General features: G+C 43.1%; 1 protein-coding gene, 1 long non-coding RNA gene and 2 other non-coding genes across 5 annotated transcripts; all 4 read left to right on the forward strand.

Annotated features, from left to right (window-relative positions):
• The first annotated feature begins 112 nt into the window (after positions 1 to 112).
• Positions 113 to 16,128, forward strand: NCBP3 (nuclear cap binding subunit 3). The gene is made up of 13 exons (XM_005154363.4): positions 113 to 417; positions 1,998 to 2,063; positions 3,684 to 3,789; positions 4,615 to 4,740; positions 6,936 to 7,064; positions 8,832 to 8,905; positions 9,783 to 9,891; positions 10,634 to 10,733; positions 11,053 to 11,159; positions 11,525 to 11,810; positions 12,627 to 12,784; positions 13,492 to 13,656; positions 14,145 to 16,128. Exons 1-13 carry the CDS (start codon positions 274 to 276, stop codon positions 14,378 to 14,380), a joined length of 1,806 nt encoding a protein of 601 aa, XP_005154420.1. The 5' UTR covers positions 113 to 273; the 3' UTR covers positions 14,381 to 16,128.
• A 2,100-nt stretch (positions 16,129 to 18,228) lies between these two features.
• Positions 18,229 to 20,626, forward strand: LOC115947328 (uncharacterized). 2 transcript variants are annotated; one of them, XR_004081269.2, is made up of 6 exons: positions 18,229 to 18,255; positions 18,498 to 18,589; positions 19,201 to 19,227; positions 19,677 to 19,742; positions 19,937 to 20,050; positions 20,474 to 20,626. It is a non-coding gene; the product is annotated as an uncharacterized lncRNA (long non-coding RNA). The 2 variants fall into 2 exon arrangements; XR_004550217.1 differs by having other exon boundaries at positions 19,991 to 20,050.
• LOC115947356 (small nucleolar RNA SNORD49) lies at positions 19,471 to 19,545 on the forward strand. The gene has a single exon (XR_004081288.1). It is a non-coding gene; the product is annotated as a small nucleolar RNA SNORD49 (small nucleolar RNA).
• On the forward strand, positions 20,328 to 20,401 carry LOC115947351 (small nucleolar RNA SNORD65). Its single transcript, XR_004081283.1, has one exon. It is a non-coding gene; the product is annotated as a small nucleolar RNA SNORD65 (small nucleolar RNA).
• Positions 20,627 to 27,159: the final 6,533 nt, after the last annotated feature.

The raw sequence follows: 27,159 nt of genomic DNA on the forward strand, positions 1-27,159 counted from the left end.
GGGCTGCAGAGCCTGTGAGGAGCCATAAGCTCCTCAGCACTGACCGAGCCCCGCTCCGCGGGGAAGATGGCGGCGCAGCCCTCCCGCTCGCCGTAGCCCTGGAGGACCGCCGGCCGCGCCGCTCTATACCCTTGTCTCTATGGCCTTCTCAGCCTGTGGGCCCCGACCCGGCGTTGGCCTCGTGTGGCGCTCTACCCACCCCATCGTCTCGGTGGTGGTTGTAGGCGGCGGCGCCGTCTCGGTGTCCGGGCGCAGGGCGGGCCTGGCGGAGCCATGGCAGCCGTGCGGGGCCTGCGGGTCTCGGTGAAAGCGGAGGCGGCTCCGGAGCCCCGAGGCCCGGAGCCGGAGCCTATGGAGGTGGAAGAGGGAGAGCTGGAGACCGTCCCTGTGAGGCGCTCGCTGCGGGAGCTCGTTCCGGTGAGGGGTGGGAGGAGTGGGTATGGGCTGGGGGGACATTGAGGGGCCGGGGGGGGGGGGGTTGTAAGGGCGTTTGGGGGGACGTTCATGGGAAAAGGAGCGATACTGGGGGGTGCGTGCGGGGAAGCGGTGGAAGGAGTGGGGATATGAAGGGAACTCGGGGTGTGTGAGGGGAGTGAGGGAGCAGGTCGGCAGAGGATGTGCTTTGGCTCGAAGGGATAAAGGAGGTGGTGGAGAAGAGGATCTGGGGGGTAGTAATTTGCTATGGGGAGGGCTGTGGGTGGGAGAGGGTCAAAGGAGCTCGGGGTGCACCTAAACTTGGGGTGGCAGTGGGAGAGCTCAGGTTGAGGCACTGGGAATGGGGCTCTGATGAGTGAGGTTTGAATGTTTCCATTCCCCCTCCCCCTTTCTTCACTGTCCCTAATTGTTCCTGTACCAGTTTTAGTAGGATTAGGTTTAATACCTAAAAATGGGCCAGAGTTCTTCTAAACTACTCACTCGTCTTTTGCTCTCAAAACTTGTATGGGAATTCCTTTACAAACTAGTCTCTAATTATCTGATCTACCACCATGCTTGAGCTTCTATCACATACATGGCCTAAAAGACAGCACCCTTCTGTATTTCCTTGTGCTTCATAAGTCAACCCCAGAGAGGAGGGCTTTTAACTTCAAAAACACTGCTTATTTTGCTTTTCTCTTTAATAACTTTCAGACAAACTTTGCTGCTGTTACTAAGCAAAGCAGTTACATGGTGTGTCCTTTGGTATTTCTAAACCGAGACCGGCCTACTTTGTAGAAAAAAGGACCTTTAGCAGAAGTAACTATTGCAGCACAGATGTAAAGAACATATTTAGTTCTAAAGAAAGCAGGATGTGTCCTTCCAGCTCCAGACTTTTGCCAGATGATGGTCCTGAGGGTGCCAGGATGAGGAGGTGCCGTTTTCACACAGGCAAACAAGGGAAAGGACAACTGGAGCATTGATCCGGGGTCTGTGTGGTTTAGTGAACTCAGCAGTCTCTGTTTTTGCTCTTTGTCAGCCAGGTTGTGTCCAAACAGTAACGTTTTGTCGTGCGGGTATTTGGAGATTGGGTTTGAAATAATGACAGGAGTAACAAGTTACTTGTTTAAGTGTGGTTGTGTCTTGGTGGTTGGAGTTTTGAGACTAAAAGCTGCACATTGTCACTTCAGGAGTTGGGTATCACTGTTCAATCTTCCATGCTTTACAAGGGAATTAGATCTGAAGCCAAGATTGTGGAAGTTTTAGTTAGGAAATGTGATGACTTCTGCTACATTGCTGAGAGAGGGTAAGTAAAAACCTTCACAGCAGCAGACACAGAAACTAGATTGTGTCAAATGAATGAATCCTTAGAGTAAAGGAAGTTTGGTTCAGCTCATATGCTCTTACCTTCACTGACATCAGCAAGAATCATTGCTCCTGTGCTAGAGGTGTCCTTGGAGTAAGGCTTAAGGAGAAGAGGATTTATTTCTCATAGAAATGGTCAGATCTGGTTATTTCAGCATAACAAATATGTTGCTTTCAGTGTTCAGTGAGATTTCATCACCATTTTCCCTTTGTTTCAGGACACTAGTAGAAGATACGAAAACAAAGCTGGAAGTTTCATTACTGGAATAGATGTAACCTCCAAGGTAATTCCTGTGCTGTGGTTCTTCAACATACTTCAACATCCTAATGATTGCTATTGGGAATTATTGCCTCCCCAGCATGAACAAAAGCTTATTTTCTTGTTCAGAGAGCTGCACTTTTCAACACTTAGGGAATTAACTCTCCTTTTGTTAGCTGTGGCCTGCATCAGGACCTGATCTCCCTTATAAACTTGTGAGAATTGGTGTTTTTAAGTTACAAAAACTTGTGTACCAAGACCTGACAATGATTCTGTTGCAACTGCCTCAGAGCCAGTTGATACTGCAAAGCCAAACCCTTAAGAGACAAGTCAGCTGTGGCTTTTCCTCTTGGGAGTGTGACAGAAGGAAGAACAAGTGCTTGGCAGGAAAATCAAGTTTCATTGCTTTGTATCTTCCAAGGGCATCTTCTTGTTTAATTATTTAAGCCACAGCTTGAAGAATGTGAGCAGCTGTTGCATTGAAATAGCTGAAAGTTGCATAATTCCATGGAACTTCAGAAACTTCATCCTACAGCTCGTCTCTGTACATTTAATAGTGAATTGGCTATTTCATACTGTACAATTGACCACCAAAACTGGTATTTAGTAGTGGAGAAGAAGCATTTAGTCATACACTTTACAGGACTGATACAATTTTACATGTTCTAGTCAATATGAATCCTCACCACAGCAGTGTGCTGACAAATCACATATTCCCATTTGCATTAGTGAAGCTCATACTTATCAAAGAGTACAGAAAAGATTCCATATGAAGACTGAAAATCAGCTTTTTGGCTTCAATAGCTTGTGTGTTCTGTAACTCCATAAAGGATTTGCAGTTCCCCAAGTCGGGGCCAAGCTGTCATCTTTTGTGATGTTCTTTAATGATGCAACTCTGATGTGGCCAAAGCTATTGTGGCAGCCTTTAAAAAGTGGTGAAAACTGTGTGTTTATTTGGCTGTCATTGGTGGCAGGTTCTGCTCAAGCACAGTTTGTGGTCCAGGTTTGACTTTGGTTAGTAAGATCCCAAACCCTATAAAGCTTCCTGATACATTCTGCAGAACAAGGTGCTTCTCTGTTGGTTGCAGAACTTGCTCAAGATCCACGTAAGCTGTTGCTCATGAGCTGTTTAAAGCAGCCTGAATTGCCAGTCTAAGGATGTCAATAGTCAGCACTCCAGCTTGTGTTGCTAAATCCATGTGGAGAGAGACAAGTCTTTATTTTATATATATTTAAAAAACAAGGAAAAATCTTTATAATCTTAAAACATGAATTTTACACATAAGGGAAATGTTTGTTTTAAGTGAGCTTTATTTTTGGGTGCAGCCTCTATTCATCTGTTAGAAAGGAGAAGGTAATGTTAATGTTCCATCATGGAGTCTGAGCATTGTCCAGGATGCCTTGTTTTCCATGCATCCTGATACCCATTATGTGGCTGGTCCTACATTAAAACTATTAAGCGGCACAGAGATGTTTTAGGGAATGATTTCTATGCTCTGAAACTCACAGGTCTCTTCAGAATGAATAAACCTCTTAATATGGATTGTTGCTGTCTCATAGATTTTAAGCATCTGGTCTTTCAGTGCTGCTTGTTGGGAATGCTGCTGAGATTCCTGTTTTGAATGTATTGTTGTGCATTTTGCAGGAAGCCATTGAGAAGAAGGAACAAAGAGCAAAGCGCTTTCATTTTCGAGCTGAAGTGAATCTTGCCCAAAGGAATGTGGCTCTGGATCGGGACATGATGAAGAAAGGTAGGAGTTTATTCAGCAGCCAAGAAGAAAAGATCTCTTTGTTTACTTCCTCACAGTCCCTTTACTTGATTTATCCTCTAATATTCCCTGCATCTCCAGAGGTTTTCCCAGATTATTGCCAGAGGAAAGCACTTCTGGTTTTTTTCACCTTTTAAAGTTGTTATTTTGTGGGCTATTTGGTTGTTCTCAGTTCACTCCTTGTTTTGTCAACCCCAGAAAGAAGATGACAATTTTATATTTATCTTTATTTGCCTAGTGCTGCATGTCCAGGATCCATCTTCTGGCTCAGTGCTGCTTTCAGAACCTTTAAATTCTGTGAACAGACCAGACCTTGGGCACTGTTTGTGTGTACAAGGGAAGCACACAGTGTCCTATGCACAGTGAGAACAGCTTCTGTGCTGTAGACACAGTGAAGCTGGGCTGCATGTGCTTGTGCCCTCAGATGGCAAGCTGGACATGTTGGAATAGAAGCAGATCAGTGCTTCTGGCATCCAGTTAGTTAGACCTGCTAAGCCCTGTGACCTATAGCAGCTCTCATAAGGTGATACAAGTAGTAAAGTTCATAAGGCAATTTAATTGCTGTGCAGTACCTGCATCTACTGATGCCTGACATGTTACCTCTTGTTAATTCTCAATTTATCAAAGTTTTGCATTGTGGAAGAATAATGCAAGTTATGGTGTTCAGAATGGTGTATCTCATGCTTTGCTTTAATCAGGTTCCATTTAGCTTATTTAAAACATGTGCTTTATAAACTCATATATTACAAATTCAGCAGCTTCCTCTCTATGAATAAGTACCAATTTTCTATCTCTTCACTTGTGCAGCAATTCCTAAAGTGAGACTAGACACAATTTACATCTGTGGAGTGGATGAGATGAGTACACAGGACATCTTTGCCTATTTCAAGGAGTATCCTCCTGCTCATATTGAGTGGTTAGATGATACATCATGTAAGTAAGCAGAGTCTTTTGTCTGTAATTCTTACTCATGTTTTAATGCCAGTAGCAGCTGTATCTCATATGTTCTAGTGGCTTTCGAAGTCACTGACACTTGTGTGTTAGTTTCCTTGTCATTTGCCTTAGTAAAAAAGATTTAGAAGGAAATAATATATTAATAATATACTATAAATATATAGTATATAGTGAAAATCAAACCCGCTCTCTGGTTGAATATCTGCCATTGGAAAGAGATAGCACAGTACAACTTGCAGGCATCTAAGAGGAGGGAAAAAAAGGTCTAAAATGACATCTTGACATACAGAGTATACCTGCTGTGAGTGTCACAGCAGGTGACATTGCGAGAGAGCATGCCCGTGTGCAGTTAAGCAGGTTGGTTTTGTGCTGCGGAGGAGCAGACTTGTTGCCATATTTATTTAGTGCATTCTGAAGTAAAAATCAGTGGGTGGAAGAAGGCAGAGGCTGAATGTGATTTACATAGATTGGAAAAGGAATGTAAATTCATGTTGCAAGGGCTGTTTCAGGGAGTAACAATGCAGTGAGATCGCCAGGAAGATAGAGGGTTGTTGACAGCCGTGTTTTCTTCAGGATGCTAAACACTGTAAGAGTTGTTTGCTCCAGGTGGGTGCTGGATCATGGAACTGGAAGGCTCTGAGATTGCCATGTGGCTAGAAATGCTGTGAATGAAATAATATAAAAAGTAGGAGCCAGTGCAGGTTTTCCAATTGGATTGGGATTGCTGGAAACTGCTTTATTAACAAACTTGGCTAAGACTTGAGAATTAGTAGCCTGGTTCCCTGGAATGACACTGAAGGAATTGTGTTCCAGTGCAAGGTAAAATACATGATGTACTATTGGTAACCTTGGAGTCACTGTGCATGACAGCTTGAGGTGCTGTCACAAGCTGCCAGAAAACCTGAAACACAGTGAGCACAGGGTGGCCAAAGAGCTGCTGTGGTGATGCGTGAGCTGGCAACTGCACAGCTTAACTCTGTATTTGAAGCTGCATTCCTAAGGTTGATGTTTATCCTTTTTCTGTGTTATCCTTATTCTCAAGTGGTACATGAGTAAATTTAGTGTGGAACCAGAGTGAGCTTGCAGTGCAGAAATGCAGGCTTCAGAGTCGTAACAATACTTTATCCAGTTACAGTTAAAACACATCTTCTTTATTGATTAATTTTCATGCTGTGTGAGTTAGCATGGCAGCTACATGGTGAAAAATGCAAGAAAACCCACTGCCCTTTCAGCATAGATTTGTGTCACAGCATGGCAGAAGGTGTCACACTCCCCACTGAATTATATCTCAAGGTGTCTTAATGCAGAGGTGGATTTAAATGGTGTTCTGTATTTCAAACTGAACATAAAACAATAAAGACTTTGAATATGGAGGTGTGAAGAGCAGGTAGGCATACAGAAATGGAAAGTCATTAGCCAGTCATTGAAGTCAGCACCAAAAGTGGGTGTTCTTCACCTTGTAAATTGTGTCTGTTCAAGTAGTTTGAGAGAGTCTTTTCTTCTGGGACACTGCATAGTTCTTGTGATATCTTATTACACTCTGCTTAACTGCAGAGCAGTAAATTGCATTTGCTGCTGTATTTGCACTGAATGCAGAAAGCTTTTGTTCAAAACCTGTTTCTAAGCAGCTTTAGCTCTTTTCAACTTTGATGTTTGTGAAATGCTTTTAGTTGGCCTAATAAGTTATGTTTTAGTACCAACTGCTGATGCAAGGTATGTGCAAAGCACGTACTGAATCATATGGTTAACCTGTGACATGATGATCAGTGCAAAGTGTAGGCTTTCCTATTTTCCTGCTTTTTTGGAAAAGATTAACAGAATTGCATAGTAAAGTCCAAGCTTGTGTTAAATTGCCAAAGGGAAGAAAGCAAGGCTTCTTTCTCCCCCCCACCCCCTTAAAATACACTGACCCTGATCCAATGTCCTACACTCAGGAAGCAGGCTTTGGTACATATGATTGTGCATTTCAATCATTCTGGTTTGAATCAGTTGTTGTGTGTGTCCTTCAGCTTCCCACATGTGTTCAAGAATGATTTTCCCTGCAGGAGGTCTATCTGATTCCATCTTTTGCCATGTCACCGTAGGAAAGTGTTTAGCAGTTTCCAGTAAGGCAGTGTATGTGACTGATTATGCAAACTGCATTATGGTTTTGTGTGTGCTTTTATATGTCACAGGTAATGTGGTCTGGCTTGATGAAGTAACAGCAACACGGGCTTTAATTAATATGAGTTCCTTACCTGATCAGGAGAAAACAAAAAGCAGAGAAAACAATGAAGAGAAGACAGCTGAAAAAGCCAAGAAAGGTAGATTGAGATATGCATATATAGATATCACCTAGTTAAATCAGTGCAACTTTAAACTTGGGCTTGGGTACTGCATAACCTGAATTACTGAAGGAGCTTCTATCGTATAGTTTCAGGTAAATGTATTCTGCCACTTTAAAAAAGGCTTTCATCTTGGAAACCTTTTGAAGAAGCTGCTTCTTAAAAGGTGGGTTGGAGCTAGACCAAAAGCAGTCATTCAGTCACTGAACGTGTTAAGATACAGCATCATATTCAGATATGGGATTTGGTACTTGTGGCACAGAAGTAAGTCTGTGGCAGGAAAAGGATGAATTCCAAGCATGGAAAAAGCAGGTTTAAGAAAATGTCCTGGTTTTGAAATACCACAGTTGATTCCTTTCTTGGTGCATCACCATGCTGTATCGTTCATGCTGGTGTGACAGGTTATCGCTTCACCACGGTGTACGTCATCTCTAAATCTGGCCCTGTTATACTTTCAAGAAAGCAGCACACTGAAAGGTCAGTTATACAAGAGCAAAGCAGTAAAAATGGATCCTAATATTGTGTTAAATCTGGTACCTGCATGCCTGAATTGTGAATTGATTTTCCTTCCATGGGTGTAAGTGAAGAATCGGGCTTTTGCTACCTTAGGACAATTTGCTGTTAGGCTGGTCTGATAAATTGCTGTGGTTCCAAGCACTGTACCATGCAGTACAAAGCAAAGAGAGATGGTGTATTTATGAGCTCTTCCACAGATTGTCCTTAAACATGCTTTATGAACAGAATGCATCTTGCTTTATGAACAAATCCTTCTAATTTATCCCCTTTTCTTATTGCTTTTCTCCACAATGCCGTGGCTCCTCAACCATCCATGTGGCTTTAATTTTGGGGCAAATGTTGATAATGCTTAAAGTAAGACTTGTTACGAAGTCAGGGATTGGTGACTGTCTTGTTTAAATGGAGCATAAATACATGTATTTAATCTTTGTGGCTACAAGTTAAACATTGTGTTATCATTACACCACATCTCAAAACAGAACCTGTCATCTAAATTAATCCTGTTCAGCTGGAAAAGTGGGATATTGGATAAAGTACAAACTGTTCACGTACAGCTGAAAGTGTAAGATGCATCCAGATACACAGGAGTGATGGGCTCAGATGCATTTCTTGTGCATCCCTTGGTGGGGGGGACAAACCACCATGAATTTTATACTCTGAGCTAAAAAGAACCCTGAAAACTATATATAAGCATCTCACAATTGTAGTAGTTCTGGAAGCATGCACTCTTTTGTCAGTTATTTCACTTTGAAGTGCAGTCACTCAGGTGGTTTGGGGTTTATCCTCCTTCTCTCTTAGAATATTCTAAGCTTTTGAATAATCACCTGGCTTACTTTGGTAGTATTGGATACTTGTGGGTGCTCACAGCATTTTAAAGGGAAACTAAAGGAAATAAGCTTTAATTTGTCTTTTATGGTCTTGGCCATGCTCACCTCTCTCATACCCTGAAATGAAGTGTAACTTCATTTGCTTTCAGAGAATTAAATTAGTCCGTGTGTGCTGCTGCAGGCATTTGTCTGCACAGTGGCTGCCTGGTTCATTGTATTCCACGTTCATATGTGCTTCACCTTTCTATAGACATTTACTGTTTTGATTATCTCTGGGCTGTACAGAAGAAAGGATAACACCTTCCCTTTGATTTCAGAGACTGTAGGCAATAACAATCAAACATAACTGACATGCTAAATGGAGTTTATTTCCCCCCCTCCCTGCAACTGTTTTCCTTCTTAGAAAAACAGGAGGAAATCTCTGATGATGAGACAGAAGAAGGCGAGGTTGAGGATGACAATCCAAGTGATGTTGAGGTCAGTACAAAAGGAAGGTGAAAACACCGTTATGGAAGTTCGGCTCTGGCTGGTGGGAAGCCTTCATAACATTACACTTTTAACCATATATATTTGTAATTCACGATTTCACGATCAAAGTAAATTGGATGGGGAAATGACAAGAAGTGCAGGTATGCTGTTGGGGAGAATAGCTTGTAATATAGAATGTTTTGTGAAGAGTGATGGGGCACCCAGTGTGTAAGAGCCAGACTGGTTGCTCTTCTCTGCTGAGAGGAGGCAATGAAAGAACAATAATAGCAGGCACAGGCAGTGCTGAAAAAGACAAATAGGGTTTAGAATGACCATAGGTATTTGTGGGAATCAGCATACACATGGATGCTTTGTAAATGATGTAATCTTCACTGGCTGAATATAGAAGAGGTGTGATTAGAATTTCTTTAGGAATGGCTTAGTGAACACTCGTACATCATGGAAGTCTGAATTTCAGCTTCCATAAAGCAGATACAAATGGGAGAGAAAACCTTTTAGTCATTGCATGAGGGCATGAGAACCTGTTAGTGAACCCGTTTAGACACAAACCAAGCAAAAAGGAAAATCTCAGTGTCCAAGTTGTGTTGTTGTCTGCATTTCAGCCATTAGGATAGTGTCATTTGAAAATGACTGGATTTAATAATCTGAGAGAATGTTAGGAAGTAAGAGCAGGAAATACTTAAATCTTCAGGGCAAATTACTTACAAATTCACATCAGTTTGCCAAGCAAAAAAGCAAATTATTTGAGCATAATTTGAAAAGTAACTTTCTTAATATTCAGTTGGTTGCTGCTCTCTAAGCAACCCAATTTCATTCAACAGTAACCTTATTTTTGAGTCCAAAATACCTCTTTTGCCCCCCAAAGTTGGATGCCCTCTCCCAGGTAGAAGAGGATTCTCTCCTGCGTAATGATCTTCGCCCTGCCAATAAACTGGCTAAAGGAAACAAGCTATTCATGAGATTTGCTACTAAAGGTAAATGACCAGCTTAACAAGCACAATGAACTCTTGCTTGTTGTAGTTTTACTTGTTGATTAATCACTGACTCAGAGTACCTGATTTCTGTCTGCACAAGTGTTACTTTCTTTGCTAATCGCTAGGTATTAAGGTTTTGCAATAAATCCACATTTAATGTGTCAGTTAAATCCAGTTCAAGTTGTGTGAAAACTATGGTACCTACATCTTGGGCTCAGGGCATTCTTGCAAATACCATAGAATAGGTTTTATGATGCCCTTCTCCATAGGGCTAAACTTCATGGTTTATTAATAAGAAATTAATTTGAGATGCTGATGAGATATTAGTGGAAATTCTTTCTAAATACAGTTGAGATACTAAATGATATTTATGAGTAAAATGAAAATCCATATAATTTCTGGACCATGAGGGAAGTGACACATCCATAAGGAAAAGAGAGGTCATGAAGAAGGTAAGTACAGCCTCCAGCAGTTACAAGGGGTGGAATGCTCTGTGGAATGGTATGTGGAAACTCAGCTTTGCTAGAATTAAGTTTCTAGACACAAAACTGTGGTGGCAGGAGAAATTCCAGTGGTGTCAGCAAAGCTGTATCCTTCTGAAGGAGATTGAAGTAGTGCTGATCTATAACATGTAGTCTTGCTTTCCCTCGGTGTCTTTGGCTGGAGGGTTATGTGTTTTTGTGCTGGTGTTGTAAGATGCCTTCTAAGAGGGAAATATTTCTTTAATTTATCTTTTTTCCAGATGATAAAAAAGAGCTGGGAGCTGCAAGGCGAAGCCAGTATTACATGAAATATGGCAATCCCAACTATGGAGGCATGAAGGGGATTCTTAGCAATTCATGGTGAGTATTAGGTAGAGGAATTGGAACATTGCAGGATGAGAGAGTATGTAATGGTTTTAATTTGTGGATTTTCTTTCTGTTTCATTTATGTAGATGCTCCTTGTGTGTAAATAATATTTTTACAACATGACTGTACAAGGGGAGCATTTTCCCATGAAAATAATGAATGTCTATATTCAAACCAGACAGATTTCTGATGTAAAAGTCTGTCTGCTGTTAAAGTGAGTGGTAACTGTGTATGCTTAATCCAGGACTGAATATGGCTCATTCATTGTGCCTTTCCTGTGACAGGAATGTCATTGTTTTTGTGGTGTTTCAGGAAACGAAGGTACCATTCCCGCAGAATCCATCGGGATGTGATAAAGAAAAGGACGCTTATTGGGGATGATGTTGGCTTGACTCCTCCTTACAAACATCGTCACTCAGGTAATGGCTGCCCGTACATCAACCCTGTAAGAACACAGCTGGGGAATGGAGGGCTGGGAATAGCCTTAATCAGTCCTTCATCCGATCCCTGTAGTGCATGGCAGCAAAATCCAGCTTTGTGCTTGAGCAGGCTTGTGCAATAGTGAACACTATGGACTGCTTCTGTCCTGTGGGGATTGTCTTCCACTTAGACTATTCTGTAATACAGTTGCCACTCTGTATTGCACTCTGTTCTCACTTTAGCCTTAGAGAGCCAGAAAAGACTTCTTTGTAGTGGATCATTAATTGCAGTGATTCCCCCACACTAAAGTACTTTGTATGAATGATAAAATTCAGTTTATCAGAAGCAACTTGCTTTGCTACAGGCTTAGTAAATGTTCCCGAAGAGCCTATCGAGGAGGAGGAAGAAGAGGAAGAAGATCAGGTTATGGATGAAGACGACAGAGTTGTGGTAGAGTACCGTGATGAGCTGCAAGCTTTCAAGCAGTCCCGAGAGCGCAGTGCAGCCCGAAGGTCGAGTGCAAGTGCATCTGACTCTGATGAAATGGACTATGATCTTGAACTGAAAATGATATCAACGCCCTCTCCCAAAAAGAGCATGAAAATGACAATGTATGCAGATGAGGTGGAGTCACAACTGAAAAACATTAGGTAAAAGTTTCTACTTCATTAAAAGGATCAGTGAAAAGGCATTCTGAGTTGTGACAGAGCTGTTGCAGCTTAAAGGCAAACTGTCAGTGCTACCTCTTCACTTCTTAACCTTATTTTGTAGTAGATACTAAAATAAATGCAAAATACAGCAAATAGTGATACAGGCTTTTAATTACAATGAACATCTTTCAGATACAGCTTCCCTTGCAGATTCTGTAACCCTCCTTATTGATAACGATGGAACTCAAAGTGGAATCAATAGAAATTAATGCAGGCAAGCACAATTAACTTCTTGCCTTTCATAACTAGGCCAGGAAGACATAACTCCATAACTGTTCTTTCTCTTTCCCCTTTACTCCTTCCTCTTTCCTCAGAAAGAGGAGTAACCACCCAGTGTTGATGACAAAAAGGAATTTGTTTGTTATGGGCATATTAACCAAAATTGCTTATGTTGTGGATTACTGAAATCACTTTAGTGTGTCCTTCAGTAGTCTCATTAGACTTCATTATAACCTCGAGTCCTTTAACAGTTTTGAGGCTGCCTAGCTGCTCTGAATTTTGACACAGAGGCACAGCCTTAAGGAGGCAAACTCAGTACTTGCTTTGCAATAGATACTGAGGTATTCCTGTGATGATTGCTAAACTTGGATTCTGACTGGAATATGAGCTCTTCTGAGCCATATTTTACCACTGTTTCTCAGTTTAGAGATCCTGATATTACTGTTCTCTATGCTGTAATGTTGCATTCAAGAGGACTTCAGAACTGTGCTAGGTTTCATTTCATTTAAGGGATGTGAAATCTATTATTTTCTTTAGGAATTCCATGCGAGCAGACAGCATAGCAACCAGTAACATCAGAAACCGGATTGGCAGTAAAGGATCATTTGAGAAGGTGGCAGATGTGAGACTACTGTTAGAAGAGAAACGTCAGAACAACAGTGGGCCACGTCATCCAAACAGCACTGTAAAATCAGGTACTTACCAACTCCTACATTGTGCAGAACTTGACTGGCTCATTAAGAGGGATATATTCCTTTTATATCTGTGCTCCATTGCAAGTAACCTGAGGGAGTTCTGTTCAGCAGCAGTTTCTGCATTCGTGCAGTTTAAGCTGGTACCTAAGTCCTATAACTCCCTTTGCCTTCATCTTTTTTGTTTGAACCTGCTTTAAGACAAGAAATACCCAGCTAAAACAGGCAAACTTCAGAAGGCAAGATTCACATTGTGGGTTAAATAGCAATATATTTAGGATTCTTGTATTCTTGTTTTCATTGTCTTCTGCAAAATATCAAGCAGTATTAGAGGTCCAAAGCAAGGTATCTCTTATCTGGAAGGAGCTGTTGGAGTGTACTGATTTACATGTAATCTTACCTCATGCTGGATGTGTACATGCTGTGCTCCTAAAGCAGAAATGGAGCAAGCCATAGAGTACAATCTTATGGACAGAGCACAACCTGAAAGCATTAAATGTCAAATTTATTGCCAAGAAAAAAAGATTAAATTTGGATACACTGCCAGGACTGAAATCCGAGTATGAAAGACTTAAAAGACTACAGAAAAGACCAGAGAATCTGTCTAGTTTCAAGTTGTACTCATGGTGAATGAGCATGAAACTAGCTGACAGAGCTGGAATAAAGGCAACGTGTGTTTTGTCATTTTAATCACTTGAAAATATCCCCAGATGTGCGGCAAAGACTGGGAAAGAGACCACATTCTCCAGAAACTAAACCTCCAAGTAGTACCTCTGCTCCTCGTCGAGAGCCCGTATCAGATGTCCACAGCCGGTTAGGAATCCCCAAACAAGATGTTAAAGGCCTCTACTCTGATACCAGAGAGAAGAAGTCAGGTTAGTTTTATGGAGAAAAGGTAATGCTGCAATTCCTTTGGGTTGAGACTGTAAGTGTCAGCAGCAAATCATGAAGGATGTCCTTTAATTTCACTGAATCAGCTAATGTTTGCTCGGAGCTTTGAAATCTAAATAGATGCAGGTTGAGCTGAGTATTTTAAAGAGTAATAGGTTCATATAGGTGTGTTTAAAAGTAGAGGACTACTTTAAAACTGAGGTCAGAACAGGGCACTAAACCAAGTGTCATGAATGCAGTGGCTCTTCAGACCTGCATGTATCATTCTCTGCAAATGGGAAGCAAGGGAACAAGACCTCCCATATTTTAGTTTCAAGTACGGCTTCAAAGCATAGTAAGAGTTCCATGTGAAACATGATGGTGGGAGAAGGATGAGGAGTTTAAAGGAATTCAAGCCTAGGTTCCTCAGACTTCCTCCAGCATTCCTCTTAGTCCTGTCTTCCTAAAAGATGTTTGTTTTTCATCTGAGCAGGTAATTTATGGACCCGATTAGGGTCTGCTCCGAAGGCCCAAGAAAAGACTTCAGATAAACCTGAGAAACCTGTGGCAGCTCCAGAGGAAGATGACTCTGAGCTCCAGCGGGTTTGGGGTGCCCTCATAAAGGAAAAAGAACAGTCTCGGCAAAAGAAGAGCCGGTTGGATAATTTACCATCCCTACAAATCGAAATCAGCCGAGAAAGCAGCTCGGGATCAGACTCGGAGTCATGATCGGGTTTTCATCCTGATCCTCAGCGTTAGAACTCTGCAGTGTGGCAAGATTCCCTTTGCCCGAAAGCTGGACACTGGCAAAGACTCTGCAGTGAAGGTTCCAGAAGTGTCTCTGTTCCTTTTATACAAACCAGAGATGCAAACACCACTTGAAACCTGAAGCAATCGCATTTGTCTGGAGTCTGTGGTTGGCCCTGTGTTACGTAGGGCATTGTCATATATGTCTATTACAGCAAACCTGTAGTTAATTCTAGCAAAACACTTTCCTCCCCAAGCTTTGAACTTAAAAGAAGAGGCAGAGATACTCTGTATTTTTAAAACCTTTTTTGTTCTTAATATTTTTAACACGGAGGCTTTTAACAATGGATTTTACACAGTCCTTCCAAAGAACAGGGCATTTCATAACCAACATCATTGCCTTGCCCTCCTGGCTCTTAACCAGCACTTTTCCTTTCCTCTTGAAGTAATAACAAGTAATGCCCTTCCTGGGTGGACAGCCAGCAGGGGTAAGCATGAACGGGACTGTCACGTTCCCCTCCTCCAAAATACTGGATGTGAATTGGAAGTTAAACATATTAGTACAGTGGAATTTCACATAGTATCCAAGTAGCATCAGGGCTTGAGGAGTCCTGCTTGTTTCTTTAGGTGATGCTATGTGCTGCTGCAGTAGGGATTGAGATGTTCCAGACTGCAAAGTTGGAGGTTTGAGAACTGTGTAAACTGCCAAGGGTTTCAGTTTTTGTTGTTGCTGTTACACAATGAGAAATCCCATTTCTTTCTTTTCCTCTGTGTTCTGTTCTGAAGAAATCTAACAACTGAAAAGCATCCATTTTTCTACTTGTGAGAATTTTCCTGTTGGCCACGGTGAAAGCTGTAGTAATGTTTTCCTACATGCTGTTTAACTATATATATATATATAACTGAAAGAGAAAAGGAAAACTCTAGGATCACTGTCTCATGTCAGTACTTTTGGATGTTCTGCCTGTATAGTTCATGTGGATATGGACATGGTTGACTTGTTACATTCAGCTTTTTTACCTGCATCCCCTCTCTAGGTAGGAAAAAGGTTTGGTCAGTGTGCAGCTGTAGTTACTTCATCTCTTGTTGCCTGTGGCATATATTTGCATTGCCAGTGGTTTGAAATAAGGAATGATGCAGCACATCACGCTCTTCTAAACAGAACAGGTAGCAAAACCATCGCTACATTTGGATAGGCTGAAAATCTCTTTGTGTTGTCCCTCTCTCCTGTGTTCTCAGTCCAAAATGTCTCTGAATTTCTCTTCTGCTTCCTGCTTTTTAACAAACATGTTTTATCTTTCCCCTCCCTGTTTTTGTACTGACGTACTGAAGTGCTGTTTTAAGCTGAAGTAAGTCTGAGGCTTCTCAAAAGCAAGGAATCTGCAATTAACTTTTCTTACTGCTTTATTATGATGAAGAATAGCAGCATGGGAAACAAAAGGTATAATGAAAGGTACAGTGACTAGAAGGTTATCTGGGGACTGACTGGGCTTAAAGCCTTATTTCCTCTTTTTGTGACACTCATCCTTGGTTTTCTGTTTAATTATTGACTATAAATATGTCTCATAAAAGTCGTGTTGAGAGTAAATGACTGTAATGTTTGATCACTGTAAGAAGTCATCTTAATGTGTGCTTTCATCAATACCCCTTCCAAAGCTTTCAAATAGAATCATGCCCATTTCTCAACATACAGATAAAATTTATTTAACCAGTGTCTTTTTGCCAGTAAACCTTTGTTGTGTTGGTGCTTTGAATCCATTGTGACCTTCCCTTTTCCTGGTAGGAGATGGTATGAATCATGCACCTGACCTATGAAAACAGGCTTCTGTGTTGTTGTGGACCCTTGCATGTGTGTAAGCTCAGGCACAGGTTGTGGATGTTGCTGCTAACCACTGTGAATACTCATGACTTGAGCCTGGTGAAGGGCAGGATGGGAAGGAAGAATCTCTTAACTGTGATAGAAAGGCTCTGAACTCATGGATGTATGAAATCAAGACAAGCAATTCTGGGCAAAGGTTTGTGTTTGAGGAAGAGGAGCTGTTAACACTGGTTCTGTCTTCCAGATAGTCATAAACACACCTTAAAATGCCTCCACATTAGTTGGATCTGTTGCAGTTATGATTTAAAAGGGAGGGTTTTGTGTGTTAGTGACACCACAGTAGCTTTGCTGCAAGAAAAATAAGAGGTTTAGTGTTGAAGTGACCTGTAAAGTGGGGTTTTTCCTACTTGTTTGTCTGGTTTTGCTTTTGGGTGATGCGCAGAGAAGCCTTAATATTTGCTGGTATCAGGAATTCTAACTTTGGTCTTTAGTTCCCTGCACGTGAATGAGCACTGAATCTTCAGTGAGTGCTTTATCCTCAACACTGAAACCTGTTTGACCTGGAGAGAGACTGTATGGGGAATTGTGTTCTGAGTCCCCTTCTGTGGTACTAAAATAAGCTTGTGTTGAGAATTGCACAAGGGAAAGTGGCTTTTGATGGAGGGAAAGATGGGCCTGAATTTTGGGTGACTCCATACAGGGCCACATAATCCTTCCTCTGGGAAGGTTTTGCTGTTTGAAACAGGATCTTTTGGGTTTTATGAGGTTCTATAAGGTGATTTGATTGTGTAGAAGAAAGAGTTGTGGGGGTGACAGGCTCTGTGCCTGCAGCTGCCTTCAGGCAGACTCTCAATGTGTGACATTGATGGGAGGCTTGAAAGAGAGGGCTTTGCTTTTCTTCTCGAAGATGATGGCCCATGTGTTTAACAGAGAAACGGAAAGCGAAATAAACCCCTTATTTTCAGTTCAAAATGAGAGGGAAATGTGAAAATAACAAATCCTATATTTAAGCAGCTGTTCTATCCCAAATAAAAGTGGTCTGGAATCACGCTGACCCACCTCAATGTGCTGGAACACAAATGATACAGAGCAGAGCTGCATCAGTTCACAGTGGGTGCTCCCTTGGCTGAGAGGGGATTGTGCCTTTCTGGGGACCAGATAATGGAATCCCAAAATCCCAGGTTGGAAGAGGCCTCAAGGATCATGTTCCAACCTTTCTAGGTAAGCATGACCTAAACTAGTTGGTGATACCAGCACCCTGGCCAGTCCAGCCTTAAAGATACCCAGTCTTGGGAAACCCACCACTTCCCTGGGGTGATCCCAAACTATTCCATCATTATTCCAACAGCTGGTTATTCTCGGTGTGACAGATTTCCCTCTTGTGTTCAGTCAGAATCTCCCCAGGAGTAACTGATGCCCATCACCCTTTGCCTCTCCATCTTCTTTGCAGCCACCCTTTAAGTACTGGAAGATGAAGACAAGGTCTCCCTGAGCCGCCTTTTCTCCAGGCTGAACTAACACAGCTTTTCCCATCTTCCCTCACACTCTTCCCGGTCCTTGGATCATCCACGTGGTCCTCTGGACCCTCTCCAGCCTGTCCACACCTTTTTGCATAGCAGGGAATCGCATTCCATGTGTGGCTTTACAGGTGCTGATTAGAGCAGGGCAAATGACACCTTTATCTCTGCTGATGATGCCCTTGTTGATGTCCCTTAGCATCCTCTTGCCCACTGTTCCCTCAGACTGATGGGGATCCCCACTTCGAGCTGCAGCCCGTCCCGTCCCATCCCAGCCGTGATGACCCCACTCTCCTGCCTCCAAGATTCCTAAAATCAGGATCCCACCAGCCTGGTGATGCTCAAAGCAGCTCCAAGTCCCGCTTCCCCCCTTGCCCCGCTGCAGGAGATGGATGCTTCCAGCTCCCCCGCCTTGGTGCAACGGTGGTACGCCCCCCCCCCCCCCGAAGTGGTACGTTCCAAGCCTTTATAAGCGGTCGCCGCCACCTTGAAGCCCTTTTGCCATGCGTGCAGGGCGGCTGGTGAGGAGGCCTGGGGGTGGTTGGGCGTTGAAGGTGGGCAGGGAGAGGCACCATTGTTGTGTAGCACGCTGTGAAGTAGCCATGAGGTGGGGGCCCACACCCCCGCCCCGGCAGTGGTGGTGTCCACCGGCCCCAGGGCCGCTGGGGCTGGGACCGACCATTCGGGGAAGCGGAGGGGGGGACACACAGAGGGAGGGCTGTGGCATGGCGGCATGTGGCGCTGACTCCCTTCGTCCCCACAGGGCCGGACATGGAGGCAGGAACCGGCACCGGGGCCTCGATAGCCCATGAGAGGGGCCGGGACAGCGGTGGGACCGGTGCGAGCGGCTCCTCGGTGAGTGGGACGGGGCATGGCGGTGGGTGTGAGGTAGCGCCGGGCAGCTCCATGTCTGAGCTGGAGGAACAAGATGGGAGTTAGCCCCCGGTCACCTTCGGTTGCCTCTTCAGGAGCCTTCGGTCGCTTTCGGGCTAGGCCTTCGTTGCCGGGGGCTCCCGAGGGGCTGTGGGGGTAAGGGTGTAGTTAGCGCATGGCCTCCCGTGGGTTTGCAGTTTTATAGCTGTATATTTAGCTTATGGATCACTCCATCAGAGGGGGGGGAGCAGCGCTTCTGTGGTGAATGACTGGGAGCTGGGGTTCAGCCTGGAGAAGATTCCCAAGAGACCTTATTGTGGCTTTTCAGTACCTAAAAGGGGCTATAGGAAACATGGGGAGAGGATTTATCAGGACTTGCGGTGGCAGGACATGGGTGATGGTTTTAGGGCATTGATCCTGAGGTCCTGGGTTTGGTTGGGGGTTGATTTGTTCTGCATAAACCTACTTTAAATATAAATATATATAATACATATAAAAACCTATAATAAAGTATTACTTTAGAAACCTACTTTTTTGCTAAACTCACTGCACTGACTCTTCTGGTAATGCTTCTTTTTGCTTTATCCCCACAGCAGAAGGATGGCTTGGAGTAAAAAAAGGTAAGTTACAGTTCATCTTGCACCAAGGTGTGTGCAGAGTTGTTGGTGGGAAGCAGCTAATGCAGGACAGTTAGTAAAAACTAACATGTAGCAATTACATCTTAAAGCAAATGGACTCAAACCTCATTTTCTGTATCATTAAGGGAGCGAATGCCTTTCATGAGCAAGGGGGGAAACGGACGACTGTTGGTTCAGGACAAAGCGCTTTACGGTGTTGGAAGGGCTCAGGTGCAGAAGTTGGCTGTTGATGATGATAACCCTGAATAGGAAGTGCCGTCAGATGCGAGAACTGACGATAACATCCTTACATGTCTGAAACACAGCTGCGTGCCTGCGGAGTTTGAGCTCTGGAATGAATGGGGCAGCTCCTAATGGTGCTTGCTGTTGGTGAAAACTGCTCTTGTAGTATCTTAACATAGCTCTGTGTCCATCTGTGTCACTGTCTGCAGAGCCTGGCGTTCCAGATGAAGGTGACATAGGGAGTAGATCTCTTTGGAGATGGCCCTTACATGAAGGTGAGTGATGAATTTCACTGACTCATGTAGAGCTTTGTGCCGTGTGGGATCTAAATTGGGAATAAATGAGGTTTATAGGCTGCAAAAAACCTCAAGAAGCATGTTTTGTGAGTTCATAGCTTGGATCAATCCAGTTTCCCTCCTCTCTTGCTCGATATTCAAAGCCTGATACTTCCTGGTATCTCCATATTTAGGGGTAGCTTGCACGTCTCTGCTGCTGTGTGCTAATTGTTCCTCATGCCTGCCAGGTGATGTTATAGCTCTTGACAAGTCCTACAGAAGGCAGTGAGACAGCAAGGTTCCTCTCGGTGAGTTTAATCCCTGGTGGGCTGTTAGTTTAACATGATGGGGTTTGTCTGCCATCTCAGAAATGTGACCTCCTTGAGAACATTCCCATTGGCTGTGTTTCTGTCTGTATATTCTTAGCTCTAGAAGTATAATAATGGAAGTTCTAGGCCAAAAAATGGTTTATAATAAAACGTGGGCAGCAGATATGGAAGAGCAGTTGTCTTTTGCACTGCAGTTTTGCTGATGGCTCTGTAGAGCAAAGAGATAAAAGGTCTTTCTGCTAGAAATAAAGATATCATGTGATGAAACTAACCACAAGTTGCTGGAATTACCGGCAGATTGACTGGTGGTGAGCAAAGGTTTTTCTGATGATATCCCTTACATTAGCAAATGGCTTAGTACTTGCTGGGAATGGTTAACTCACCCATGCTGTTGTGTTACAGGTGTTTATGCTGAGAACTTCTTGTCTGAGGAAGAAAGAACCCAGCAAAACCTGTGTGTGAGCTTGGAGACCAGTGTTTGTACCTAAAACATTAAGAAATGGTAACAGTTACACTCTTGATGACACGTGTATTAAAATTCTATCTCAAAACAAACAACTGGGTCTGGTTTTGTCATTTAATGCACTAAGGAATGATTTTCCATTACACAACACGTTTTTAAAAGCCATGCTGAGCACTCCTAGAATTCACTATAATATAAAGGAGATGTATACACACTGCAGTATAATTGCCTCAAATAATTAGGTTTTAGTTGTGTCAGCATCTATCTGGTATTTGGCAGTTTACTTGCTTTAAACAGTTTAAGCAAGTGATGCTTTTACACTGCTGCTGTAATTACTGGAGAAATGAGGCTTTAAATACCTTTACAGCAAGAAGAGCAAACACAGCTATTTCTGTTGCTTGTTTCCAAGCCATTTCTTCATTGTTTTGGCCTCAGTCTTTTTTGAAGTCTGCTACAGATGTAGCAGGATCTGTCCCTGCAGCAATAGCATTCTAGCTAAGTAATGGTCCAAATGTGTAAATCTAACATTAATCACCAGATGCAGAGGAAGGGAAGAGAGGCTCAAATTCTATAGGAGGTGTGGAATGTAAGAGTCTCATCAAGCCTGGAATGACTGAGCATATCCAGCAGATGTTACTGATCATTTTGCCCACTTGGTGTCAGCAAGTGATAGATTTTAGTGCAGCTTTTAGTGTGCTTTCTGAGAAAGGTAAACTTCATTAAGATACTGATTCCTTGTGAGCAAACACTCACTGTGCCAGCCAGGACTGAAGGAATGTTAACTGTACAGCTCCAGGTAGAAGACACTTTGGTATTCCTTCTGAAAGCAATGAAACTTGGACCCAGTTGGGAATGTTGCCAGAGGGCATGTGGGTATTACAAAGCCATTCAGGACAGGCAACAAAACAGTCAAAAATAGCTATTTTCTTATGAGTAATAGTTACTGTAGTAATTTAGGTGAGCAGTTCTTTGCTGTCATCAAAGCAGGGATGTTACCCAGGGGTTTGTAATCCATTATACCACTTGTACAAGCTCGCTTGTTTTCATGATGGGACATGGGAAAGAAAAGTGACAGTGGAACATAAATGTTACCCCAGTCCTGGCTCACAGATGAGGCTTCAGGGACTGCGCCAACTGCAAAGACCTGGATGTGTTGTCTGATTTACCTCCTGACTGATACCTGAAAGAAGGACGGTGCTGAGACTTGGTGCTCCCCATCTGGCATCACAGGGCTGTGTCCATGGAGTATGCAAAGTGTGTTTGGAACTAATTAGTTTCTTTTTATCTATCTGATGCTTTTGAGCAGTTGGAAGAACAGGTTACCCTGATGTTCCTCTTAATTAACATTTTAAAGTAGAATTACGTTCTGTTCCCAGCATTTAAAGAGAACTTTTTCTTTGCCTGATTTTAAGAGCTCGTGTATTAGAATATGTCAACAGAAGATCTTTCTTAGATGGTGTAATACACATGAGAACTGAAAATGGTTTCAGAGCAAAATGCCCTTAGTAAACAGCAACAACTCAACAAATTCTTATGTGACTTTAATTTGCTCAAGATGGGTTTGCTGCAACTTGGTTTTCTAATTGTTTGGTTCTTTCTAGTATGTATCAGAACTATTAAAATGGAGAATTGATCTGGGAATACTGTGAAGAGGAAAATGTTTATCTAGTGTTACTGAAGTTACAACTTGCTATGTATTATAGTTAACTATTCATGAGTTTCATTTTAGTATTACTTGTTTATTGTGCTCATCAAAACCAAAGTTCCTCAGCAGGGATCCTCTAACAGGCTGGGGTTTTAAAAGGAATGAATGGAAAAGTGTTATTCCTATTGGAATATGGAACAAAATCGCAGGCCTAACCATATTACTGTGATCTTTCAGGGGAGCTGAGATAATCTCAGTATTCATCTCACAGTGCTTGGGGGGAGGAGAAATTGAGTCATTCTATTTTGATTACATTTGGAGCACATCAACTTCACAGTGTTGGGGAATAAGCAACAGGAATAAAAAGATCCTGATTTAAAAATACAATTGTTTTGGCTTTTCTAAAGGTTTAAGAGAACAGTTGGCAGGAGGCCCTGGCACTCGACAGCAGCCAACAACCATGGATAGATCTGAAATAGATGAGAGGATTAAAGCAGAAAGAAAACCCAGTGAAGCTCTGTGTGGCTGAGTGCCAGCTCTTAGCAAGGAGAGGGATGACAACGTCATGTAGTAATTCATTTGTGAGAGAAAACACAGTGATTACGTGTTAGCTGTAGAATACGTGCTTTGACTGCTGACCTGATGGAGAGTAGCTGCTCCCTGTGGTAGCCTTGCTATTTGCATCTTCCCTTCTCTATGAGCTGGTGTAGAGGATGCCTTGCCAGTGTTTGGCTTCCTTTTTGGAGATCACAAGCTCCACATTTCCTATAAGTGCTGGTTATCATAATTATTTCTTGATTAGTATAAAGCAATCAGATCTCCATCAGCATTGAAATCACTCATGCAAACCCATAAATTACTATAATTAATATATCCCAGCTATTAGCTAAAATCTAAAGATGTTCTTTCTTGGCTTGGTAGCTGCTGTTTCAGCTCCATCAGTTGTAGCTGGCTGTAGCCACATAATGAGAAGGGAGGGAGGAAGGGGTACAGTGTGTATTTTACCTTTTCAGCACAAAACAGGCCCTAAATTTGGAAGCTTCACTCCTTTTCTCCTGAAGGCAGATGGAAAAGCAGTTAGTTTTTCACCTCTGCTCTCCCTTATTTAAATTGGTGAAAGAGAAGCAAAGCACCATCAGAGGAGTTGCTGTTCTCTAGCAAGGAACAACTGAGATATTAGTTTTGTGCCAGGAAAATTGATGGGTTTGTTTTCTTCCAACTGCCACATTAGCAGATGCTTTGTCTGTTGTAATCTCAGATGCTACAGGCAACTCAGAGCAAGGAGGGGAGGCTCAAAACAGCTGGAGGGTGTTTGACCTTTCTCATGCAGGCTCAGTGCTGTTCATAGCTTCTGATGGACCTTGTGCTGCCAAAACTTTGTCACATCTCATGTATTCCTATGAAGAACAAGGCTGACACATCTAGTGGTCTGGTAGGATGACAAACATGCACCTTATTTTGTCAGTTTGTGTAATTTAGTGTCTCAATTTGATGCTTAAAATCAAGTTTTGGGCAAATGTTACCAATTGCTCCCAATACTTCAAACTGTAAGATTAAAATGGGTGGAACTTGATGTAGAGCATGAAGAGGGGACAGAACTAAAGAACAAAAAGCATCTTGTGCTCCTGTCCTCTTCATTCAGGAAGGGAGAGAATAACGTTTGCCCTGCGTTACCTCCTGAAGCTGGAGCCCACAAGATGGTGCAGTGATCAAATTCATGTTTATTGTAGAGAAAGATTTGGCAGCCTTGGAAGAATCTTGTTTGGGGATACACAGTTTTACTGCTGGCTCCTTCCTGGTTGTCTAATAGGATTGCAACTTTAACGTGCAGAGCATCCCTTGCACAGTGAAAACATCCCTCTTCATCTGGCTGTTAATAATGGTCCTTAGTGCTGCACCAGCAAAGGCTGAACCTCTGTTTTCGTTGATGCTATGCAAGCAGTCCCAGCCCCAAAGTGGTTTTGGTGTAAGCAGTCATCAGTGACACAAGTGTGTGTGAATAAACTGTAGAATTAGAAGACAAAAGAGTTAAAATTCAGGTTTCTTTAGTAAAAATAACTACATGAAGGATTATCTGCTTTTCACTCCAATGCAGTGACTGGAGGGACTCCAGCCCAGCTGTGTGGTAAAGCCCTACTGTGGCTCCTTGGTGTGTGTGTTGAGCATCAGGTCAATTGAAGTCAATGGACACCTCCCAGCCCAGTACCTGTGCGTAGAGCTGTAAACCCTGAGCAGAACACACATGAGAGGATCGTTTCTAGGCTGGGTTTTGGAATCCTGCTGCTTGAATCACATTGGAACATTCAGAGTTTCAGCTCCAAGACTTCAGACCCTTCCTGTACGTGCTGGTTTTTGGGTGTTGGACTCCTGTTGATGTCTGCAAGTCAATACTTGGATGTTCTTTGTAACAGCGTTTTCAGTTGTAATGGGTTGGGGTAAAATAACTGTATAGCACAGCTGTACCATGAGCTCTCTAAACACTGAAGTCATCCATACTTCTAAAGCTGCTTATGGCTTTCTGGTGGGCTGCCCTTGGGTTTTTTAATGCTTTTAATTTCTTTTGTAGTCTTCTGAATGAGGTTCTTGTTTGTGCTTTTTCCTTATCCTTTAGGAGGATTCTCCAGGTTTGGTTTTCTTCATTTCTCTTGTATTCTGTACACATGCTGGCTGCACTTGATTCGTTTGCATTGCCTATGGGTTTGTATTCAGTGCAGCTATCACTGAAGTTATAACTGTGGAATAGGCTGAGGTTTGATAGCACATTCAGAGGTAGCTTCCTAGCTAAGTCTAAGCTTATCACCCATATAATAAATAGTCCTGAACAGTTTAAGCTTTATTAAATACCTGGGTCAAGATTTGAGTGGTATTTGGCTCTTATCTGACAGCAAAGGCAATATTGGTGTATTGGTGATCTATGAATATGCACAGCAATATAATGTGGCCCACAACAGCAGGAGATGAAAGGCGTTATGTAGTGCTTTACATCTCTTGTGCTTCCATCACATAACTTTGAACTGACCTGCCCCCATTCCCATGAAGCAGTTTTACCTCCTCATTACAGGTGAAGAAGCTGAAGATGAGAGCCTTGCTAGGGGTTGTGAGAAAAGGGAAGCCCCATTTGGTCAGTTGGATGAAGCATTTTTACTGACCTGGGTCCAATCTGGTGTTTATTACCTTCAACCATAGCAGTAAATAATAAAGTCTTCATGCCAAGTGCTCCTGGGGGTGTGAATACAGAAGGTACCTGCTGTGAAGATGATGAGAATTGTGTCAAGGCAAGGGGTGAGCTGGGAGCTTTGAAATGCAGTGATTTCTGAAGGTAAGGGGAGGATGCTGCACCAAGGTATGTGCGCTTTCAATGTGATCATGTCTGTATCCAGCCATCTCTCAACCAGCCTGTCTGCTTCTGCACTGGGGGAGGAAGATGCTCTATAGGGGCAATATAAAGCTCTTGTGTCAGCAGCAGGCTGTTTGGTAGTCCAAACCAGGAGACCACGTCAAGGAAAAGCTCCTGCTTTAAAGCTTCAAGCTGGTCTTTGGAGATGGCAGCAATGCTGTGCCCCTTGGCAGCGTATCAGCAGCTCACAGGCTAAAGAGGAGGAAGAAGAAGGGTTTCAGAGTGGAGAAGAGCAGGACCGAGGTAACAGCAATGACACCTGGGGCTGGTTAAATGGATGGAGGCACAGCTCTGGTCTGATGGCTGCCGGTGAAGGTTTTGGGCATCAGTTTCTCAGTGATTTAGTGACCACTCATTAGCTTGTGTCTATGGAAAGAGTTTCTGCTACAGAGGGAGGTGGAAAAGGCAGCTCTGCTCCAGAACCCCTAAGTCCAAGGGAGCAGCAGGCAGTGGGTTTGCAGATGGGTTGCTGCAAAAGGATGTGTGAACTACATGGAGGAAACTGGAGACTGGGGAAAGGGGTAAAAGGAAAGTGGAAGGTGGCAGTGAAGTTATGCTCTGGGGACGCTTCTTCCCCCTTAGATCCTCTGGAGAAGCACATTCAGGAGCCCAACTGCTGCAGGAGTGAAATTCTGGCCTGGTCAGAGGGGATATTTGTGCAGAGCTGTGACTATGAAAGCGGATTTGAACTGTCAGACACTTCTCACCTTCACAGCTCTTACTCAGAGGGATTGGAATGGCACCTGCCATTCCCCCAGCCCCTGATAATGGGGTCACCTGTGGAAACCAAGGCCTGCAGGTCCTTGCAAGAAGGGGTGGCCCAACCTGGGCTGAACAACAGCAGAGCTTGATTAATGCCATTGGCTGAGTCATTGATTGAACATCTGGTGCTTGTTGGGGGCCACAGGTGAGGCTGTTTATCTCCATTTCGTTTCTAACGCTCACCTCCCATTTAGTGCTCATGCATAGGGGGAGGGGTTTGGGTTTTCTTTCTCTTCCTTTCTTCCCTGAGCAAAATCCAATACTTTATTAAAGTAATACTGAATTATTGTGCTCCAGGGAAGGAACAGCAACCTCCTGGGCAGTGCTGGGTGGGCTTGGAAGTAGAAGGAGGAAGGGCTGCATTTCTGATGGATGGTTGAGCAAGGAGCCTTTGAAGAGGTAGACTTGAAGGCAGAAGGACATGGCTGCAGGAGGAGGAGAGAGGTGGCACCTGCATCCATTACAAGAGAAAATGAAAGCAGGTAAGAAAGTGTCTGATTTCCTGGAGAAATCCTGATCCCACTTTTCAGGGTTTCCTAGGAATTAAAGAGGGGATGGAAATAATTGCTGGTCATGGGAAAATGCTGTTGTTTGTGCACGGAGGGGTTGCAAGAGGGAGCTGTTGGTGTCTGTTACTTTGAAGGAGTTTGGGTGGGCAAGGAGGGACAGAGGAAAGAAATGGATGATTGGGAGGAGCACAGTGATTAAAGACCTTTAGAAACTTGACCATGTAAGAGCCGTGCAGCAGAGGTGATGCTTTGTTGTGAGCATATGGTGTTGCTTCATTCCTGTCAGGTATTACCAATTGCTTGACTCTTGCT

Source organism: Melopsittacus undulatus, chromosome 13 (assembly GCF_012275295.1).
Source record: "Melopsittacus undulatus isolate bMelUnd1 chromosome 13, bMelUnd1.mat.Z, whole genome shotgun sequence".
In the NCBI taxonomy this organism is placed as follows: Eukaryota; Metazoa; Chordata; class Aves; order Psittaciformes; family Psittaculidae; genus Melopsittacus; species Melopsittacus undulatus.

Excerpts from the sequence above, each read along its gene's own strand:
- NCBP3 (XM_005154363.4), top strand. The coding sequence starts at position 274 with ATGGCAGCCGTGCGGGGCCTGCGGGTCTCGGTGAAAGCGGAGGCGGCT. Across the intron at positions 8,906-9,782 it reads ACAATCCAAGTGATGTTGAG|TTGGATGCCCTCTCCCAGGT; the intron begins GTCAGTACAAAA and ends TGCCCCCCAAAG. Across the intron at positions 12,785-13,491 it reads AAACAGCACTGTAAAATCAG|ATGTGCGGCAAAGACTGGGA; the intron begins GTACTTACCAAC and ends AAATATCCCCAG.